At 38.5% G+C, this 23,544-nt stretch overlaps 1 protein-coding gene across 1 annotated transcript in view; it reads left to right on the top strand.

Moving 5' to 3' along the window:
- The first annotated feature begins 15,851 nt into the window (after positions 1-15,851).
- LOC124798234 (lamin Dm0-like) overlaps positions 15,852-23,544 on the top strand; it is a 30,977-nt gene continuing 23,284 nt past the window's right edge. Inside the window, exon 1 of the mRNA XM_047261549.1 lies at positions 15,852-16,403. Coding sequence (XP_047117505.1) covers positions 15,991-16,403 — 413 coding nt within the window. The 5' untranslated portion in view covers positions 15,852-15,990. The remainder of the gene's footprint in view (positions 16,404-23,544) is intronic.

Raw genomic sequence — 23,544 nt, 5'->3', positions numbered from 1 at the left:
AAATATGGACGTGAATGTACTAGAAAAAGCATTGAAAGATTCCTCGGTTGTTGTTTGTGCAATTGTGAATTGTGAATTGTATTAGCAATAAACTGTCACCATACTGCTTGATGCTATTTCCACTTATGCTACCTAAATTTAATTGAGTGGATTAGTAAGAAAGCTGCTATTTTTTAAGGGATGCTGCTGCCTCCTGAGTTTTATTTCTTAACTGCTATTTATCTGCTATCTTTTCATTTTTTTTCCCCTATGTGTTCTAGGAATCATTATGCATGATAGATCATAATGACATGAGACAAGTCATTTTACAATCACATAACAAGTTAATTTGTACATAGTCTTACATTCTGAAAATTTCTAAGTTTATTTATTTATTTATTATGAAATGAAAGAAATGATAAAGATATGAGTTAGCAATTCCTACCCACCATCATTTACACATTACAATAATAGAAATTATTCTACTGAATGGAAGAAGCTGTCAAGGAGAAACTTTCTGTTTGTTTTCAGATTTTATTTTGCTGCCTGCCTTTTATATCACTTGGTATGTGATAAAAAAAATTTTATTGCAGCATTTTTGTGCTAAAGACAACCTAATCTAATCTAATCTAGCAATGAATGACATGTCTCCTTCCTGTATTGTAATTGTGTACAGGATTGTTCCTTTGTTCCTTTTGAGCTGTAGTGAATTATTTCCAACAAACTTCATGAGGTACTGCTGTGCTGGTACTGCGAACAGCCGTAATTTTTCCTGAGGGCATGCAGCTTTACTGTATGGTTAAATGATGATGGCGTTCTCTTGGGTAAAATATTCCGGAGGTAAAATAGTCCCCCATTTGGATCTTCGGGCGGGGACTACTCAAGAAGACATCGTTATCAGGAGAAAGAAAACTGGCATTCTACGGATCGGAGCGTGGAATGTCAGATCCCTTAATCGGGCAGGTAGGTTAGAAAATTTAAAAAGGGAAATGGATAGGTTGAAGTTAGATATAGTGGGAATTAGTGAAGCTCAGCGGCAGGAGGAACAAGACTTCTGGTCAGGTGAATACAGGGTTATAAATACAAAATCAAATAGGGGTAATGCAGGAGTAGGTTTAATAATGAATAAAAAAATAGGAGTGCGAGTAAGCTACTACCAACAGCATAGTGAACGCATTATTGTGGCCAAGATAGACACGAAGCCCATGCCTATAATAATATAATATAATAATACTAATAATAGCTTTATTCAACATTGAATGGTACACTGCACATGTACAAAGAAACAGTAATGGTTAAAGTTATTTGTACAATACACAAGACACATTCTTCTGAATACGTCATTAATTTACAACAAAATTACAATAAGGTGTTTACTTATTTCTATTCACATAATTTCACAAAGCATTTGTTGTTCTTCATATAAGTATGGTACTCTTCTAATGTGTAGAAAGGGTGTTTTACTAAAAATTTCTTAAGCTGATGTTTCAGTTTAGTTGTAGGAAGAGCCATGACTGCTCTAGGCAGTGCATTAGCTAATTTTATACCTGCATACTGAGGCCCTTTTCGTAAAGTGCTGTTCTGTGGCTGCCAATGTAAAATCTTTCTTTATTTCTAGTATTGTACTGGTGGAAATCTGAATAAGTGTTTGGGTGCAGTCTTTTCACAAACAATATGGCTTTTAGAATGTATGTGTTTATAACAGTTAACACCTCTGTTTTTGGAAACAAGTTGCGACAAGATTCTCTATATTTTGCTCCACAGATTATTCTCACACCCCTTTTTTGAAGAATGAGTAGCTTATCTAGATTAGCTTTGGTTGTTGCCCCCCAAATTTCAATACCGTAGTTCAAGTGAGAGGAGAAAAGAGCATGGTATGCAGTCTTTAGGACTACGGTGTCTCTACAGAACTTGCTAATAGTACAGATTGCAAATATATTTTTTGACAACTTAGTTGCTAGAGAGTCAATATGTGTGTCCCATTTCAGGTTGCTTTGGATTGTTACGCCAAGGAATTTTACACTAGACTTTTTCTTTACCAATTCGTTGCCCATGTATAATTTAATTTCATTATTCAAACTATTTTTGTTAAACTCCATCAAACATGTTTTACTGGTGCTACATTTAAGTGGCTTTCATTACTACAGTAGTACATGTTTATATGCCAACTAGCTCTGCAGATGATGAAGACATTGATGAAATGTATAATGAGATAAAAGAAATTATTCAAGTAGTGAAGGGATACGAAAATTTAATAGTCATGGGTGACTGGAATTCGACAGTAGGAAAAGGGAGAGAAGGAAACATAGTGGGTGAATATGGATTGGGGGACAGAAATGAAAGCGGGAGCCGTCTGGTAGAATTTTGCACAGAGCATAACTTAATCATAGCTAACACCTGGTTCAAGAATCATAAAACAAGATTGTATACCTGGAAGAATCCTGGAGATACTAGAAGGTATCAGATAGATTATGTAATGGTAAGACAGAGATTTAGGAACCAGGTTTTAAATTGTAAGACATTTCCAGGGGCAGATGTGGACTCTGACCACAATTTATTGGTTATGAACTGTAGATTAAAACTGAAGAAACTGCAAAAAGGTGGGAATTTAAGGAAATGGGACCTGGATAAATTGACTAAACCAGAGGTTGTGCAGAGTTTCAGGGAGTGCATAAGGAAACAATTGACAGGAATGGGGGAAAGAAATACAGTAGAAGAAGAATGGGTAGCTCTGAGGGATGAAGTAGTGAAGGCAGCAGAGGATCAAGTAGGTAAAAAGACAAGGGCTACTAGAAATCCTTGGGTAACAGAAGAAATATTGAATTTAATTGATGAAAGGAGAAAATATAAAAACACAGTAAATGAAGCAGGCAAAAGGGAATACAAACATCTCAAAAATGAGATCGACAGGAAGTGCAAAATGGCTAAGCAGGGATGGCTAGAGGACAAATGTAAGGATGTAGAGGCTTATCACACTAGGGGTAAGATAGATACTGCCTACAGAAAAATTAAAGAGACCTTTGGAGAAAAGAGAACCACTTGTATGAATATCAAGAGCCCAGATGGAAACCCAGTTTTAAGCAAAGAAGGGAAAGCAGAAAGGTGGAAGGAGTATATAGAGGGTCTATACAAGGGCGATGTACTTGAGGACAATATTATGGAAATGGAAGAGGATGTAGATGAAGATGAAATGGGAGATACGATACTGCATGAAGAGTTTGACAGAGCACTGAAAGACCTGAGTCGAAACAAGGCCCCGGGAGTAGACAACATTCCACTGGAACTACTAACAGCCTTGGGAGAGCCTGACAAAACTCGACCATCTGGTGAGCAAGATGTATGAGACAGGCGAAATACCCTCAGACTTCAAGAAGAATATGATAATTCTAATCCCAAAGAAAGCAGGTGTTGACAGATGTGAAAATTACCGAACTATCAATTTAATAAGTCACAGCTGCAAAATACTAATGCGAATTCTTTACAGACGAATGGAAAAACTAGTAGAAGCCAACCTCGGCAAAGATCAGTTTGGATTCCGCAGAAATGTTGGGACACGTGAGGCAATACTGACCCTACGACTTATCTTAGAAAATAGATTAAGGAAAGGCAAACCTACATTTCTAGCATTTGTATACTTAGAGAAAGCTTTTGACAATGTTGACTGGAATACTCTCTTTCAAAGTCTAAAGGTGGCAGGGGTAAAATACAGGGAGCGAAAGGCTATTTACAATTTGTACAGAAAGCAGATGGCAGTCATAAGAGTCGAGGGGCATGAACGGGAAGCAGCGGTTGGGAAGGGAGTGAGACAGGGTTGTGGCCTGTCCCCGATGTTATTCAATCTGTATATTGAGCAAGCAGTAAAGGAAACAAAAGAAAAATTCGGAGTAGGTATTTAAGTCCATGGAGAAGAAATAAAAACGTTGAGGTTCGTTGATGACATTGTAATTCTGTCAGAGACAGCAAAGGAATTGGAAGAGCAGTTGAACGGAATGGACAATATCTTGAAAGGAGGATATAAGATGAACATCAACAAAATCAAAACAAGGATAATGGAATGTAGTCGAATTAAGTCGGGTGATGCTGAGGGAATTAGATTAGGAAATGAGACACTTAAAGTAGTAAAGGAGTTTTGCTATTTGGGGAGCAAACTAACTGATGATGGTCGAAGTAGAGAGGATATAAACTGGCAATGGCGAAGGAAAGCGTTTCTGAAGAAGAGAAATTTGTTAACATCGAGTATAGATTTAAATGTCAGGAAGTCGTTTCTGAAAGTATTTGTATGGAGTGTAGCCATGTATGGAACTGAAACATGGACAATAAATAGTTTGGACAGGAAGAGAATAGAATGTTTCGAAATGTGGTGTTACAGAAGAATGCTGAAGATTAGATGGGTAGATCACATAACTAATGAGAAGGTATTGAATAGAATTGGGGAGAAGAGAAGTTTGTGGCACAACTTGACTAGAAGAAGGGACCGGTTGGTAGGACATGTTCTGAGGCATCAAGGGATCACAAATTTAGCATTGGAGGGTAGCGTGGAGGGTAAAAATCGTAGAGAGAGACCAAGAGATGAATACACTAAGCAGATTCAGAAGGATGTAGGTTGCAGTAAGTACTGGGAGATGAAGAAGCTTGCACAGGATAGAGTAGCATGGAGAGCTGCATGAAACCAGTCTCAGGACTGAAGACAACAACAACAACAACATGTCAACCTAGTGATTTGTCTCAATCCGAGAATTTCAATTATTCTAAGTGCAAATATGGCTGAACTAATTTGTATTAGGAATTCTAAAATGCATTTTTTCCAATTTAGATACTCATCAATATGGACCCGTAAGAAATTTGAATTTTCCGCCCTGTTTATTAGTAACTTAAATTTGAAACTTCCTGGCTGATTAAAACTGTGTGCTGGACCTAGACTTGAACTCGGGACCTTTGCCTTTTGCGGGCAAGTGCTCTACCATCTGAGATTCCCAAACACGACTCATGCCCCATTCTCACAGCTTTACTTCTGTCAGTACCTCTTCTTCTACCTTCCAAACTTCATATCAGTGCACACTCCAGTGCAGAGTGAAAAGTTCACTCTGGAAACATCCCCCAGGCTGTGGCAAAACCATGTCTCCACAACATCCTTTCTTCCAGGAGTGCTGGTTTTGCAAGTATCACAGGATAGCTTCTGTCAAGTTTGGAAGGTAGGAGACAAGGTACTGGCAGAAATAAAGGTGTGAGGATGGGGCATAAATTGTGTTTGGGTAACTCAGATGTTAAAGCACTTGACCACAAAAGACATAGGTCCTGATTTCGAGTCTCAGTCCAGCACACGGTTTTAATCTTCCAGGAAGTTTCATATCAGCACATACTCCACTGCAGAGTGCAATTTTCACTCTGGAAACTTAATATTTACTTGGCTGAAATGGTATTTATACTGTATTATTATTTTTCATGTAGCTTTAAACGAACACTGCTACTCCCCATGTAGCTAACAGAAATTTCCCAATCTGATTCCAGGTATTTTGATAATTTGTAGAGTGACTAATGATGTATGTTTTAATTTTCTTTTGAATTGGTATGGATTCCCAATTTCGTACTTTATGGTAGACATGTGCTCGTTGGCTGTCTTACCACCAGAGTATATAACCCCTTCTGAATCCTTGACAACAAAGTAAAGTCTACACAAAAAGTATTTTTATGTCTTGTGATGTGAATGTGTATATCACAGTTTAGTTGAAACTGATTTTTATTGTCCGCAATAAAATAAATGTATTGGGAAGCAAGTGTAAGAATTCCAAAATCTTTTTCACATAATATTATTACTGTTTGCTTCTGCTGAACAAATGTGTTATTTAGTTTAGGTGCAGATGGCAAGTAGTGAAAGCATATCAAATGAGCCAACACTCTTGTCTTTAGGCCAATGCAATGGGAGCTGCTTCAAATGGCATTACATGCTAAACTGAGCTTCTTGATCAGTTTACCCATATATTGACTCTATTTCAACTTGTTATTTTGGAATTTTACACTATGCTTCATCCAGTTTATGACCATTCATGTCTACTTCTGTTGCTAACATGTAATTATTGCTAGTTTAAAACTGTATAACATGAATCTTTGTGAGATTAAGGTGTTAGCTATGAAGCTCTTGTAGGCCTGTTCAGCTATTATTGGAGCCATTTCTGCTAGGACCCTCAATTAATGAATTTGTTTTGTCAGCAAATATTACAGTTTTAAAGTGTCATTTAAGTTACTGGAAAATCATTTTTGGCATGTTATGCTCTCTCTTTGTGAGGTTATTTTCATATTCAGGCTATACACTTTTGTGTAAACACTAACTGAGCTTATAATTCTATGAGGAAGGCTGCACACATGGGCAGAACATTCAGTAATGGTGCAGTACAAACATTCCAGAATTATCTCCAACAAAAATCATGGGAGCTAGTGTATAGTACAGAAAACATTTCTGATAAGTTTCAGATATTCATTAATATATTTAAATATTATTTTGATCTTGCTTTTCCATTGAAAGCCAAAATGATGAAAACCACTAAATGCAACAAGCAGATTACTAGTGGTATATTATTACTTTATAACTGTATCTTTGTCGTTTACCAGCCATGGCTGGACAGACTGTGTCACAAATACAATGTTTATCAACTAACATTTATACGACACCATATACAAAATTTATATTACAGCTAAAAGAAAATATTTATGCAGTGCACAAAAACACATAGAACATAGAGAAAATGAAATATAACTGAACAGGAAAGTAAAACTTCATAGCAGCAAATGAAAATACCATAAAGCAAAATGTTTACAAGACCATGTAGATCACACACACAAAAGTTTCATTTTGGCAAAATATGTACTTTAAGTAAAACACAAAATTAAATGTGCAGTTAACTGAGAACATAAAAAGAAGATTAAATTTAGGCAAAATTATATATAAAACATAACAATATTTATTATTTTGTTCATTCACTAGAACCACTGATGAAAAACTCTTCCGAGGAATATAGTGGATGTTGTTTCAAGTCCTGAACAATTTTTTTCCGAAATAATTCAGGTGGCAGGGATTTCACTTCTGGAGGCAGTTGATTGTACATTTTTAGGGCAACTGTTGGAAAGCTGTCTTGTGTACTTGATAGGCGACACTTTGGCACTTCGATGTTCCTCTTACAGCGAGTGTCATGATCATGTATTTCTATTCTTATGCTAAAATTCCTTTGATTTTCTTTTATATAAATGAGGCAGAAAAACACATACTGGCTAAAAACAGCCATTATGCCTAGCCTGGTGAAAATAGGCTTACAGTGGTCCAGTCTTTTGCTAGAGGATATGATCCTGATGGCTTTTTTTTTATTATGGAAGTCTTGTGCTAAAAAATGGTACCTACGCAATAATGATGCAAGAAGTTGTAACACAGCTCTGGAGTTTGATTCAAAAAATATAAATCTATCTTAAATAAAATAATAAAGGAGGCAAATAAAACGAGACAATGACAAATACATAGAAAATTTTATTTATTTATTTATTTACTTAGCATCCTTGTATCTCATCATTATAAAAATGATATAGGATTTGTCATACATTGCCTTAGATAGAAAATAGGACATTAAAAGATTTACAATTATATGTCCATAAATAAAATATTATTACATATAACATGAAACCATATGCGTAACAACATTCATAATATGCTAAATTAGAATAATAGATGAATACAATCTTGTTTTCAATGAGCATTTTGAGTCATTACGAAGAAGGAAATAAGCTACTGTATGTTGAATGCTGGTGATTTAAGTATTCCTTGACACTATAAAAACTCTTGCTAATTCACATTTTTTTAAGTTCTTTTTTGAATATGTGGAATTTTGAAATATACTTTTAATTTCCTTTGGTAGTGCATTAAATAAGATTTTTGCTGATAAAGGACAATTTTTTGATACATAGCTTTTGTATGACTTTCTCTATGAAAGTAATTTCTACTTTTTGTTTTGTAGTTATGAAATTGACTGTTACCAAAGAATGTTCCTCGTATGCCTTCATAAAACATATACGTTCATAAAAATAAATACATGGTAGAGTCATGATTTGTAGTTCCTTGAAAACTTTTTTACATGGTTCTCTGTGTGTCATACCTCAGATTATCCTTATTGCCCTCTTTTGAAGCACAATCGAGTGTTTGGGCAAACTGGTATTCCACCGAAATATAATACCATATCTTCGTGTGCTACGAATGAGTGCAAAGTATAAACATAACACATCATCAACATCAAGGAAAGGAAAGGAAAGGAAAGGAAAGGAAAGGAAAGGAAAGGAAAGGGGAAAGGGCAAAGGGGAAAGGGGAAAGGGAAAAGGAAAAAGGAAAATGGAAAGGAGAAAGGATAAAGGAAAGGAGAAAGGAAAGAAAAATGTTTAATAACTATTTTATAAATATAACAGAGAAACTACTACAACAGACCTCTGGTAGAGAACAGATAACAAAAACAAAGAAAAAAGCCTCAAGGAAATCATGTTCCTGTACCCATTGAATGTAGAAGTAGTACAGGTTACAATAAAACGTCTAAAAAAACGCTGTGCAAGAATACATGATATACCTGATTTTATTACAAAAAATGAGGGGACCTGATTACTGAGCCCTTAATTCGCCTTTGTAACCTGTCTTTCATGACAGGAACTTTTCCTTCGAGTTTGAAAATAGCAAAACAAAGCCATTGTACAAAAAGGAAACAAAGATGATATTTTCAACTACAAACCATTGGCACTTTTGTCTGTTTTCTCAAAAATATCAGAAAGGCTCTTCAATAAGAGACTAAAAGACATCTTAGAGGATAATGGGATTCTGTCAGAATCTCAACATGGATTTAGAACAAACCTTTCAACCAAATCAGCCGTCCACTCCTTTCTATTTCAAATGCTGTTAGCACTAGATAACACAAAAGTTACCATGGGCATATTTTTAATTTGTTGAAGGGATTTGACACCATAAGTCATGATAAATTGCTATACAAGCTAGAAAATCTTGGCATTGGAGGAATAGCTAGGAACTGGCTCAGCTCTTATCTTAAGAACAGGGAACAATATGTGGAAATAGATCAGGAAAGGGATAATGTCATTAGGAAATATAATTCCAAGCTACTGACTGTTAAATATGGTGTGCCACAAGGATCAGTAATGGGTCCTGTTCTGTTCTTACTCTATGTAAATGACCTAAACAGAAGCAATGAGAGCAGTAAAATATTGCAATTTGCTGATGATACAAGCATTCTAATTACAGGAAACTCAGAAGAAATGCCTGTAACAACATAAGAGAAGCCACTGACAGGTTAACATGTTACTTTGATAACAATGGCTTAATAATACACAAATTTAACACTGGAAAAACTGTAGCTGTGGATATACAAACAGCATAAACAAAAAATCTGATATCACTCGATCTAGAGCCATATGGAAACACAATTACCAAAGCAGCGTGTACCAAATTTCTTGGACTTCATCTACAACACAACTTGAAATGGAAAGTACATGTTGAGCAAATGAACAAAGAGTTAAGTACTTGTTTTGTATTGCGGACATTAAAAAATTGTACCAGCTACAAGACTCTTCAGCGTGTATATTATGAAGTCGTACAATCTCACCTCTGGTATGGGATTATGTTCTAAGGAAATTCTGGAAGGACAGATAATCACAAATCATGTTGACCATTTCTTAAATAAAGAATGATCACACCTTTTCCTTGTGTGTGTGTGTGTGTGTGTGTGTGTGTGTGTGTGTGTGTGTGTGTGTGTGGACACTTGAAAATATAATGTATTTAAAACAAAACTTAAACACAAAAGGACCACTCATCACTCAAAATCACACAATACAAGGCTTTGATACAAGATAAAAACTGGATGTACAAGTTCAAAGTACTAACACAAAGTTATTTCAAAACAGTCATATACATTCTTCTATGAAACTGTACCTTGCATTACCAGATACTATTAGACACATACAGAACATTGGTCACTTCAAATCTAAATTGAGGTCGTACTTGGTTGCTCACTGTTTTTACACAGTAAATGAATATCTACAAAAATAATTATTTCTATGTTAACTCAGTGTAGTCTCATATAGAAATTTGCATATTATTTGATATAGTAATGTGCTATTTTATGAACAAAAATATAATTATATATAAAATTGTTAAAATTAACAAAAAAATCAGCACATTGTGCAGCTGTAGATGAAATGGATCAATAAATAAAAACTAATTCTATACAGTGAATTACATGTTTTCATGTGTACTAAGATACTAAGATATTGAATAAAAGCAGTTTTGCAGTAGATAGGACATCACAGATTTTGTAAGCATATGTAGTTCAGAAAGATATTTTATACATCTAAGTAATCTATTGTACGAGGGCAGTTCAATAAGTAATGCAACACATTTTTTTTCTCGGCCAATTTTGGTTGAAAAAACCGGAAATTTCTTGTGGAATATTTTCAAACATTCCCGCTTCGTCTCGTATAGTTTCATTGACTTCCGACAGGTAGCAGCGCTGTACAGATCTGTTAAAATGGCGTCTGTAACGGATGTGCGTTGCAAACAACGGGCAGTGATCGAGTTTCTTTTGGCGGAAAACCAGGGCATCTCAGATATTCGTAGGCGCTTGCAGAATGTCTACGGTGATCTGGCAGTGGACAAAAGCACGGTGAGTCATTGGGCAAAGCGTGTGTCATCATCGCCGCAAGGTCAAGCAAGACTGTCTGATCTCCCGCGTGTGGGCCGACCGTGCACAGTGTGACTCCTGCAATGGCGGAGCGTGCGAACACACTCGTTCGAGATGATCGACGGATCACCATCAAACAACTCAGTGCTCAACTTGACATCTCTGTTGGTAGTGCTGTCACAATTGTTCACCAGTTGGGATATTCAAAGGTTTGTTCCCGCTGGGTCCCTCGTTGTCTAACCGAACACCATAAAGAGCAAAGGAGAACCATCTGTGCGGAATTGCTTGCTCATCATGTGGCTGAGGGTGACAATTTCTTGTCAAAGATTGTTACAGGCGATGAAACATGGGTTTATCACTTCGAACCTGAAACAACACGGCAATCAATGGAGTGGCGCCACACGCACTCCCCTACCAAGAAAAAGTTTAAAGCCATACCCTCAGCCGGTAAAGTCATGGTTACAGTCTTCTGGGACGCTGAAGGGGTTATTCTGTTCGATGTCCTTCCCCATGGTCAAACGATCATCTCTGAAGTGTATTGTGCTACTCTTCAGAAATTGAAGAAACGACTTCAGCGTGTTCATAGGCACAAAAATCTGAACGAACTTCTCCTTCTTCATGACAACACAAGACCTCACACAAGTCTTCGCACCCGAGAGGAGCTCACAAAACTTCAGTGGACTGTTCTTCCTCATGCACCCTACAGCCCCGATCTCGCACCGTCGGATTTCCATATGTTTGGCCCAATGAAGGACGCAATCCGTGGGAGGCACTACGCGGATGATGAAGAAGTTATTGATGCAGTACGACATTGGCTCCGACATCGATCAGTGGAATGGTACCGTGCAGGCATACAGGCCCTCATTTCAAGGTGGCGTAAGGCCGTAGCATTGAATGGAGATTACGTTGAAAAATAGTGTTGTGTAGCTAAAAGATTGGCGAATAACCTGGTGTATTTCAATGCTGAATAAAACAACCCCTGTTTGAGAAAAAAAATGTGTTGCATTACTTATTGAACTGCCCTCGTATGATTTCGTTTTTGCAAATATGCACCTTTGTGATGCAATATGTCATTGTAATGACTAAGGTGTACGTCACAGTTGGACTTGTAGTGTAATCACAGACAATATTGTTTTGAGTGTATTTTTTTAACATGGAAAACTACTTAAAATATATAAATGCAATGAAGGATTAAGATTTTTAGATCTTTGAAGAAAGTTTTGCATGTTTTCTGCTTGGTTGTTTCATTCTTGTTATTATTGTCTTTTGTTTCCTGAAAACTATGGTTGTCTGTTGTATTTGTCCCCAGAACACGATTTTGTACCGCAGTATTGAATGTACATGAGCAAAGCATCTAGCCCTAACTGTTTCAGGACTATGCTGTTGCAATGACTTTTACTACACAGACCATGTTTGTTAGTTTTTCGTTTAGGGATGTGGAGTGAGAACTCCATTTAAGATGTTCTTGAATATGCATCCCAACCAATTTACTTTCAGTAAGAGCACTGACATTTTGCTAATGAACACACATTACTTGCTGTGCTGCATTTTTATTCTGATATGTACGAAAATTCATGAACTCTGATTTCTGGGGGTTTTCTGTACTATCATCCTGCTTCCGTTAAACCACTTAGACGCTTCTTTAGTAATATATCTTGCAAATGCAATAATTTCTACTTTGTCATGTCCGTTGATCAATTGACTGGTGTCATTTACAAACAGTATTGACTCTGAATCCCCAACATGTACCCCAAAAACAGAAATGGACATAAAACTAAGCCTTGTGGAACACCTTGACTGATTACGCGTGGCTCTGAAAGGTATGCCTGCATTTAATTTCTTTCGATGTAATTTGTTTCTCTTGCCTAAGAGCGACTTTCCAAATATGATTTAATCCATATCGTTCAAGCTTACCCAGGAACAAAGAATGATCAGTCTATTAAATTCTTTTCTTAGGTCTAAGAATAACCCGATTTTTTGTGTGATTGCCTACTGCATATAGGGCATAGTTAATCGGGTTGAAAGTAGCTGTTTCGGTTGAATTTTGTGGCTACACTGCTACCATGTTGGCATCCAAAGACAATTTTACTTTTGTCAAAGATTGCAGTCAATCTTGAATGGTACATTTTTCGATAATTATTGAAAATCCAGACTAAGTAAGGTTTCCACATGCGCAAATTTATAACAGTCAATCTTGAATGGAACATTTTTCAATAATTATTGAAAATCATGACAATTTATGGTTTCCACAGGTATTACATGATCATTCCCCCACCACCACTTGCATAGGTCCACTTACATCTGGAAACACCCTGCTTGCGCACTATCATGCCAACTTACGCATAAGTTACGAAAGATGAAAGGCATTGTACTTTTTTGAATGACTTCACCTCTTGCACTATTTGCCCATAGGATTCAGCAATTTCCGATTGCTGGATCTGCATACATTCTACTCTGGATTGTGGATCGTTCGACACCACAGAACTAGAATCGTTGGTTGATGTAGGTGCTAAGTTAATGTCGTACCAGAGTAATGGGCTCAGTCGTCATCTACTTAAATAAATGCGTACTGAAGTGGTCAAATGTTTTTAAACAGTGCAATAGGCATACCACTCTAACATTCAGCAACTCAATAAGATCACTTACTGCAGGCCTGGCAAAGTGTGTCTGATGTGATATTCCCCCCCCCCCCCCCCCCCCCCTGTTCATCTGTGAGCTCTTCGCCCCTCAAACTTTACTCAGGTGTTTTCGTCACGTTTGGTTTGCTTATAAGCAGGCAAGTGGGGCAGTGTCTCTTCGACTTCAATGAGGCTTCTCTTTCTTTTCGAAATGTTCTCCTTGTCTTGACAATTTCTGCAATTCGATTGCAGTCTGCCCTACAGAGAAACGATTTGACTCCCAGCGACTCATTCCACACAGCATTACGTTGAGTAGATTTAATGTACCAGTACTTCACTGAAGTAAATGTACTTTCGGGAACTTATGTTGACTAGAAGAAAGATGCTAAGAGCGAATTCTGGAATTTTTTGATATCGACATTGTGGCACAATTAAAAAATTTCGGTGTATGTTTCTGTAACCTGCAAACTTCTTCTTGAAAATATTTTTAACACTTCCAAGAATAATTTTCGTTGGATTATCAAACAAAATTATATCCGACTCTATACACTTATAGACTTTGGAAAGGCTGTGAAACTCATTAGACTTCGCCAATAATGGAAAAGTGAATCATTCAGCTCATCTCCAATTTCCTTATTATCCGATTTTACTTCTATAGCAAAAAATTTGAAACGTTATATTCTATGTGCAAAAAAAAAAAAAAAAAAGAAAAAAAACGAGTTAGCATTTTCCTCCACACAACCTCCGCGTTTCATAATGTAAAAGTAGTCTCTATATTCTGCATCAACGTCTTCAAAATGTTGTTTAAATTTTCGATGAGATAGCCATTTCCCCAGTGTATTATATTCGCCATTTTCGTTAGATCTTTCATTCCAGACAACAGCCTGATTTTTCCCACATGGTGCTTCCTGATGAATAACGCAAAAAAATTAAACTATTCAGTATTTTCTTAACTGCCCGACGGAACCGTTCTCACTACCAACCACAGTATGTTTGTGTACCATCGGCACAAATTGTAGGGCATTTTTTAACACCTTTAGTATGAAAAAAAATAGCAGTTTACTAAGATCTGTTCGATCAGTTCTCTCGTCCACACACAAAAAATAATACCAGCAGTTGAAATTAAATTGTTGTTTTTTTATGTTATGTCGCACATGAACTCACAATGTTATATGGCAAAGCAGCCGTATTAAAATGTATAGGAGCATCATCGAAAACAGTCGGTTTTCCAGTTTTATTGCAGATTAGTTCACGACTAGGCCATCGTTGAAGAATTTCTGAGTTTTTGTTAATTTTGAGCATGTGATGCAGCTCAGCTCTTTCCTTTAAGATTTAATGGTCCAGAAAACTTTCGTACCTCTTTCTGTAAGTTATCGTCATGAGAGTAACGCCTGTGTATTGCTTCAAAGAGCGAAGAGAAATGGTAAGCAAGACTACTACCTTTGTTTTGACTCAAGCATTTTGTACATATTAAACACTTAGGTTTTGCATCGGAATTGTGTACAGAAAAGTACTAAATCTCCAACTCCTTCTGAAAAACAGCCTTTTCAGTTTCTTTCTTTTCGACTTTTTTAGGAGCCATAATAAAAAAATAGCCATAGAAATAACCACAGTCAAAACTAGAATGATAGCCACAGTAATAAACACAATGACAACTTGAACGCCCGAGTAAAGTTGGAGAAAGAAGAGCTCACTAGTGTTAGGGGGCGGGTATATCACGTGAGCCACGCTTTGCCAGGGGAAGTCACCAGAGAACTAACCACAGTACAGCCGGCTATGAAACATTTTAAGTTCAAATGGACATTACTATTTTCGTAAATCTATTGCTCTGGAAAGAACGTTGTGGATGAAGGCAATGTACTCCATCAAAGCATAGCAGATTTCACATCAAATGGTCTGGATTGCGTCGAAGTTGTTCTATACATTTGCTATGTTACAATATATTTTGAACTGGAAATGACTCAATTCCTTTTAATTATACTTCGTAGCGTGGAACGTTCTAACAAATCTTTTGTCAGTGAAGAAAACTCGTTTTGTGACTGCGCCATTCCTTGATAAGGGAGATAAATCATTAGAGACAATGGTGAAAGCGCGTGAATTACGCACCTAAAGAGGGAAACCTTCAGAACTACCAGAGCAAAATTCTGTTACAGGCCTATCCTGAAACCATAAGAAATTGCTTATGAAGAGGAAATTATTTAAAATTTAGAAAGGTATAAACAGAGGTAGTTTGCTAAGGAAGCATTCAGTCGCAAAAAATGAGCATCTTTTGAACCAGTTCTTTAATTGATGTGACCTTCATGGCTGCTGTAAGATACAGGTATTTCCTATTCTTATTTATTATTTGCTTTTAGTCGGCGTTGTTTTCAGCCATCACAGATTAAAAATACTGAAAAATTGGATTACGACATACTGTTGAAAACAGATAATTCATATCTGTAACAAGAAGTTCTTTGATGATGACGGTAAACATCTGTGGCATATGTCTATCATCTTCGCCAACGCAAACGAAATTCAAACAGAGGAGAGCGTCTGTGACGTCAGAGGTCACGTGTTCCGTACGGAGTGATAAGTTCGGTACCAGTGAGCTTGTACTCCTTTGCTTGGTGTGGCCATATTAGCGTGGCGTAGTTGGGCGTTGCTGTCGGTGTACTTTGTGTTTTTAGTTGTTGATCCGCTTAAACATGGCTACAAAGTCTGTAAAGCGGACCACTATAACTTCTACTGCATCTTCTTCGATCTCATCGCCTCAACCTGGCACTTCTACCCCTACACCGGGGTCGGGCAGACCGGGTAGTCCCTTAAGCCCGACCCGGTACAGCCGTTTGCAGGAAAAGGCAGATCTCCAAAATCTCAATGATCGGCTGGCAACTTACATTGATCGCGTGCGGCAGCTAGAGCAAGAAAATAGCCTACTAACTCGAGAGATACAGAGCAGTCAGGAAACTGTCACAAGAGAAGTTAAGAACTTAAAATCAATCTATGAGCAAGAGTTGGCCGAAGCCAGGAAGATGCTGGATGAAACTGCAAGAGACAGGGCAAGACTCGAGATAGAAGTAAAACGGCTGAAGGATGACAACGATGGCTTGAAAACGCAGTAAGTACAGTTATTTTTGTTCAAGTATTGTAAATGTTTGTACTTAACAATGCAACGGTTGTTGACAGGATTGCAGGTAGTAAAGCCTGCGTTTCAAAACTGTCATTAATTTTGGTGGGAATATGATCATCCTTCGAATCTGTGTTGACGTATAGCAGTAGGCGATCGTATGTGCTCAGAGTTTTTTCTATATTTTAATTATTTGCATTTCGTACACTAATTGGAACGTAATTTATCTTCTCGTGCAGTAACAAGCAGCGCTGTGTGTGTGTGTGTGTGTGTGTGTGTGTGTGTGTGTGTGTGTTGTAATTACATGTTTAAATAAAATAGGGTGCAAGAATTAAGTTAGCAGAGCATTACACAAGAGGTACCGTACTTTTTGTCTTGGTGCTTGATAAAATTTGCAAACTGAGAGTAAGTTGTGACGGTGCTAGTCTTCACGTAATAGTTGAACTTTATTCTAAGCAGATATATCGAAGTGGTTTTATTTGCGTTGTCACTATATTTATTGCATTGTGTGTTAAGTTTGTGCCACATGAAAATTGTTCTGCGCTCTAAATTGTGGTTACGAAATTATAGCTTGTCAGTAGCATCTTTCATCTTGGTAGAAAGAAATGTTCTGTGCTTTTGCGGAAATCTGCTGTAAGAGTAATTTTTCTGTGCATAATTTGGTCTGTTGCTTCTGAGTTAGGTTTGCAGTGATTTGCGGACATTATGCAACAATTGATGCATTTCCTTTCTAACGTACTTTTGTTAACTCTTGTAGGACCTATGCACCATTGTTTGGCTATAGATCTACATTAATCTGGGTACAGATATGCGTGTTTCTCATCAGTGTCATTCAGAAATGGGGTAAATGATTTTAGTTCCTACATTGCTGTTATGTGTATTGCAAGATTGTCCTTGAGTTTCATTGCAGAAGGTGCACAGCTTGACAGATAAAACAACGAAAGTGAAGTTGATAACGATGTCAAAGCATAGTTCACTGTTAGATAAGATTGCTAACGTAAACAAACGGTATGTTTATGTGCATAGTTCTTCCATCTGTTTAGGTTCTACTAAATTTAAATCTAGAGAAAACAATAAGTGAAAGAGCATGTATTTCACCACTAAGTAACGTGACTTGTGTGTTGTTGTTGTGGTCTTCAGTCCTGAGACTGGTTTGATGCAGCTCTCCATGCTATTCTATCCTGTGCAAGCTTTTTCATCTCCCAGTACCTACTGCAACCTACATCCTTCTGAATCTGCTTAGTGTATTCATCTCTTGGTCTCCCTCTACGATTTTTACCCTCCACGCTGTCCTGCAATACTAAATTGGTGATCCCTTGATGCCTCAGAACATGTCCTACCAACCGATCCCTTCTTCTGGTCAAGTTGTGCCACAAACTTCTCTTCTCCCCAATCCTATTCAATACTTCCTCATTAGTTATGTGATCTACCCATCTAATCTTCAGCATTCTTCTGTAGCACTTGTATATAACTGTTTAAATTTAATTCCTTTCCTGAGCGTTTTTGCTTTCGTCCGTCGAACTTTTGCATATCATTCGGATCAGTTTTACATTAATTTTGTCATTTTGATTTGCAAGGATTGGTAACGACTAGTGTTGGAAGACTGACAAGCCTTCAGTAATGCTTAAGGATATGTAAACAAAAACATAGCCAACAATTTGGAGCGCGTTCCAACAGCATATTACACATGTTTGTATAATTAGAACCAGCTAGAGTTTCGCTGCAGGTTTGCACTGGCATCTTGGTGCGAGAGAATTGGCACGTGCTAAGTGTGTGAATTCTTACTTTAACAGAATTTCCGAAACTTGGAAATGCGAAGTTCGGTGACTGTGCAGGGAGTTTGAAGTGAAACTCTACGGGGTGCTTACAGCATTGTTTTTATTCATGGCTGTATCAACTGTTGTATGTATATTTACTGTGTATCTGAATGGCGGCCCAGTGGAACTGTTCGGACACGAGAGAAAATTTGCGTATGATGTGATAGCTAAATATAACTGGGAACATAAAAGCAACGTAGCCTCTGTGATGTGATTACGTTAAATGGCGGTGACGTATTGGACTGACCTTGGCCGACTTATGCCCTGTTATTTTTGGTGGTTCCATCAGTGATCCTGTTTACTGATGACAGGTTTTCGTCGACGATAGTTCATTCGAAAAACTCCATATGGGTTGCGCTGAGTTAAAAATTTCCAATGAAATGTAGCTATAAAATCTTGGCATGTTTTGCTACATGTATACCTTTTTTGTTCGTGGCAGTTCTTTCTTACGTTCATTTTAATTTTTTAAACGTTTGCAGAATCATTTTGTGAATCGTTGGGAGGCGGTGGACTCGGGTCTGCAAGTAGGGAAACGGGCTGGGGAGCGTTGTACATGTCTCTTGGAATGAATTTGCGGAAAATGAACAAGCAGATCATGTCGAATGGGTACTGCATTTGTTTTGTCGCAGGGATATTCTATCCGCCAGAAAAATTTATTCGGTTGTTAAAGTTTAGTTGACAGTTCACTAACCCTGTATTTGTGTTTTACACACACACACACACACACACACACACACACACACACACACACACACACACACACGCGCGCGCGGGACCGCGCACTGTTAATTCTTTTTCGTTTTCTATTTTTTCTGATTATAGATGGAAGAGCTGATTGGTGTACACTGTGAGGAAGTAGCGACTTTGTTGTTTTGTTTGAGGTATCGCCTCATTTCGGCACAACCTCAAAACCCGTGACCTTATAGTCCCTGACCTACTTAATTGCACAACTCCACGATCGAGAGAAAGTGCACATCTGAAGCGACAGCTCGGTTATCCTTTATCTAAACGAGTTTGCCCTCCCGTTGAAGATGACCCAAAATCCTTTTATGCTTACCTTGAAGTTTACTTAACTGAGCAACGAATTCAAGGTGTGTTCCTTCCCATTCCATTCGCGTACGAAGCGCGGGAAGAATGACTGTATAAATGACTTTTCGCGAGCCAGTGTTTATAATCTTGTCTTTGCAGTCTTTACGGAAGTAATGCAGAGAGGGCTAGAACTTGTATGCATAGATTCCCAGTTTCAATAGTTTTTCTTGTATCTGTGTAAGTAGACTTCCGGTCAATAGTTGTCGCCTTTTTTTAAAGCATCCTCTGGCGTCGTTTAGCATTTAATGTCATTCTCTCCCGTGAGTCAAAATTTGAGATCACTCGTGCTGCATTATGTATCACATGTTAGTGCTAATTGGCATGGATCCTATACGCGTGAGCCATATCCTTTATAGTTTCCAAAGTATCTTATCAACTAACCTTGTCACCTGGGTTGCATGAACATTGAAAGCGGTTTTGTGGTTCGCATATCTATTGAATGCTTTAGCTCGAGGAACCTCTTATCACCAACGCCCACCCTTACTGTGTAGTAGGTACTAAAGGTAGGCTAAAAGGTGCTTACATCGATTCGAAGTACGTGGGTGCGACGCTCGTTCAAACCCAGTAACGTAGTTTGTTTATATCGAAACCAAAGTTTACCCATGAACACTGGCGGAATGGCAAGGATTGTGCGGGTCTTTGAGGGCGCGGTCTTCCTGTCCTGTCAAAGTGATGACGTTCCCCTTAACGACGCTACCCGCCCTTACACTAAAACCGGATAGCGTTTGCGCTGGCAGAGGTGAATGGCGTCAGGATGATGTCATCGCGTCGACGGAAGCGTTGCGCGGCGCGTGTCACTGGTTCTCCGAAAAATCTCACACGCTACGTATGTAGAACGTTGTTCATCGGCCAGGCATTCGAATAAATGAACAAAAAAGGTTTTTCTTACAGCGGTCTTGTAAAAGTAAAGCATACTCTATAATTCAGCAGGAACTGATCGTACGGCGGTAGTGTTTCTGTAACCATATATACCAAATAGTTCAAGAAATTGTAGTAGTAGCGAATGCAAATTGTTGTATTAGTTAGTATTCTTTTCGAGAACATTTCTCACGGCATAGTTGCCAGGTTGGTGATCGCTATTTCTTCAAAACCTGAGCGCTCTCTCTCTCTCTCTCTCTCTCTCTCTCTCTCTCTCTCTCTCTCTCTCTCTCTGTGTCTGTGTGTCTGTGTGTGTGTCTGTGTGTGTGTGTGTGACACCATGAGTTTTGCGGGACTAAAAAATAATAGGGACGACGAAATGGTTTGCATTAGCATTGCAGAGCTGATACCACGTATTCAGTACAGAAATTCGAAGCAGTTGCTCATACTCAAGGTGCCTAGTGGTGGGTATTGCGGTCAAGGATTTAACAGCGGCAAGTGTAAATTGTGTAGAAGGTTGTAAACACTTCTACCTTCTCAAATGTCCACCTATTTCCATGTGCCTTCTTATATTGGGGACACTGAAAAAAGCGTAGTCTCGGTTCTTAATAGCGCAAATGCTGAGTAATGCACAGGTAGTAGTAAGTGCAGGTGGAATCTGTTGCTAATTTCCCATTGTGATGTCTAGCTTCTAAATTTTACTTTAACCAAGAAGCCTCAATTGTCATAGAAACTGGGACAGGCTACGTGAATTAAACTGAGAGGCTTAAATTGTGTGAGGGAGATATCGCTTATCAGGAAGTGGGTTTCCTGCCTGATAGCGCATTCAGCATTAAACGCCTTGTTTTGACAAGGAAGCACACGTGGTTCTTACACGCACGTGCTACACTTATTCAAATTTGCTAGCGTTCGTCGAACTAGGCACACTTTCTTGAAGTCTCGCCTTTGAATTTAAATTTCTCACTCATGTGACATCAGATTAATAAATTGCGGGTTTTTGTCTGGTATCTCATAACTTATATTAAGAAATATATCGCTGTTTCGTTCAGGTTCATTTGGCGAAAATATACCAAACGCACCGTCACTTAATTTTTGAAGTTGTGGTTTGTTTTTAAAAACTGAGCAGGTATCATTGGAAGATTGTGCTGGTATCTCGGAACAGTTGATTGCCGTGCACATTTGTTAATTGAGCACCAGACCTTCGTTCAGCTGGTTAGACGAGAAAGTTTCCGTGGCAGAAACAAGAAATCACGTCATGATCAGGAGGCGGATAAAAGTAATTTCCCTGAGTCTTCACATTCCCGAATATTTTTTACAATTGCTGACTTAAACGTCGAATGTGAGCTGCGTATCGAGTCCAGTTGATTTGGGCTATTGATCCAGGCTTTAGCGCAATGTTCTGCCATTGGGTAAAACAATCCAATAGCAGAAGTTCATAAGGCTCAAACTGACGAACCCAATATTGTACCACAAAGTTTCTGCAAGATGTTTCCTGCTTTCCTATTGGTGGCAGTTTTGAGTAGGTGCTCTTAGCTGTGTCAGGTGACCTGGACAAAGTGGAATTCTGTTACGCCTCAACTGTTTCTCTTCAAAATGTACCTGTTTTTTCGTTGGCGAGCCTGTTGTTACGGTGGAAACTGGCTACTTCTGTCTTGGCAACGCTCTTATCTCCATCTTTGGAAGTGTACAAAAAAAATTGGTCTTCGGTCAAGACACGCACTAACGTCCAGGCCTACTGTCAGAATATCCATATATCCCCGCTGATTTACCCGCGTCCGGCCGTCCTGATTTAGGTTTTCCGTGATTTCCCTAAATCACTACAGGCAAATGCTGGGCTGGTTCCTTTGAAAGGGCACGGCCGACTCCCTTCCTCGTCCTTCCCTAATCCGATGAGACCGATGACCTCGCAGTTTGGTCTCTTCCCCCAAACAACCCAACCCTCCCTGCTGATTTAGGCGCGTGTGCTACTTACAGAGAAAGCATAAGATAAACTTGTGGAACATTATTACCGAGACTTTTGGCACTGACGTCACTGTTGCTGGTGGACGGTTGCTGCATTGCAACTATAAATGAAATACATTCGTGTTGCGCACCATGTGATCCCAGCCTTTATTTTTTTTAAAAATAGTCGTGTTATTTGAATCGTCGAAACCTGTTTTAAAAATTGGAAAAGACATTTTATGAGATAGTGAAATTAGCATATATAGTCAGTTTTACTGAACAATGCTTAAATTGTATAAAAATGTACACGCTGTTTTGCACAAATTTGACAGCATATCTTTTCAAACACTCAGGTATACAAAGAGATAGAGCAATTTGGACACCACCAGGACGTTTCTTTTCAGCACGTTGTTCCGTTTTGGTCCTTTGACAGAAGTATAGACGCAACAGAGCAGCAACATAAAGGGCTGTTTATTGAAGTACAGATAGGTATCATAATGCAGTTACTCTTCCTTGTGCTGTGTACATCGGTAGTGAAGGGAACGTAGTGACAGCTACGAAGTTCACACTACCTGGGCAAGATAAGAGCGCCGTCCCCCTCACTGCCGTTGCGCGAGCCCTACTCAGGTTAAGCGTCATTACAGGATGGTTCTTAATAAGTAACAGTACTGGCGCCGGACACGGCTAGTGACCTGCCATGTGTCACATCATACGCAAATTTGTCAGCCTCTTCGAAATAAGACAGGTAAAAACCTGTGCCAATCTTAGAATAGAACCACATCCGATGCCCCTTAATTACTTTTTGTTCATGTTATTCCCCCCTCCGCCAGTTTTTGTACCTTCTGGTGTGTGTTTCCACCTATTCCTTTTCTCACTGATCCTATGTAGAATCTGATTTGTCAGCCCACTTCTTCCAGCATTTTATAAGACATTGCTACAGTCAGAGAAGCACTTGTAAGTACTCTCTTCCTTCCATGCGATACTACAAAAATGCCACATTTTTTGAGAGTTCGCATTTGGGGAAGCCCAAGAAGTTGCTGCGAACCTGTTACAGCTGTTTTCTGGCTGAACCACTTTAATCTAGGACTCCCAACATATTATGTAAACGGGAAGACTCAACCCAAAATTATTTTCGAGAAAACAAGTTTGAAAATTTTACATGGAGATATATCTCTTGTATGGTCACTAGTGTTCAAGGAGACCACAACCGAGCGAGTGCGTGCTTAGTTCCATAAGAGCGAGGCCTCTGGCTCGAATCCCGGTATCGGCGCTTTTTCCATTTCACGTAATTGATTTTTCTGGCTGCGCAAACCTTTCGTAACCTTCAGCCTGGAAAATCGGATTTTCTCTAAAATTTTGGTGTAGTTTCTCATAACCGTACGTTCCAACTCACCATGGGCCCCGTTTTCCCGGTATCTGCGCAGGTA

This window comes from Schistocerca piceifrons, chromosome 5 (genome assembly GCF_021461385.2).
Source record: "Schistocerca piceifrons isolate TAMUIC-IGC-003096 chromosome 5, iqSchPice1.1, whole genome shotgun sequence".
Taxonomy (NCBI): domain Eukaryota; kingdom Metazoa; phylum Arthropoda; class Insecta; order Orthoptera; family Acrididae; genus Schistocerca; species Schistocerca piceifrons.
This window is presented reverse-complemented; position numbering and strand designations above follow the sequence as displayed.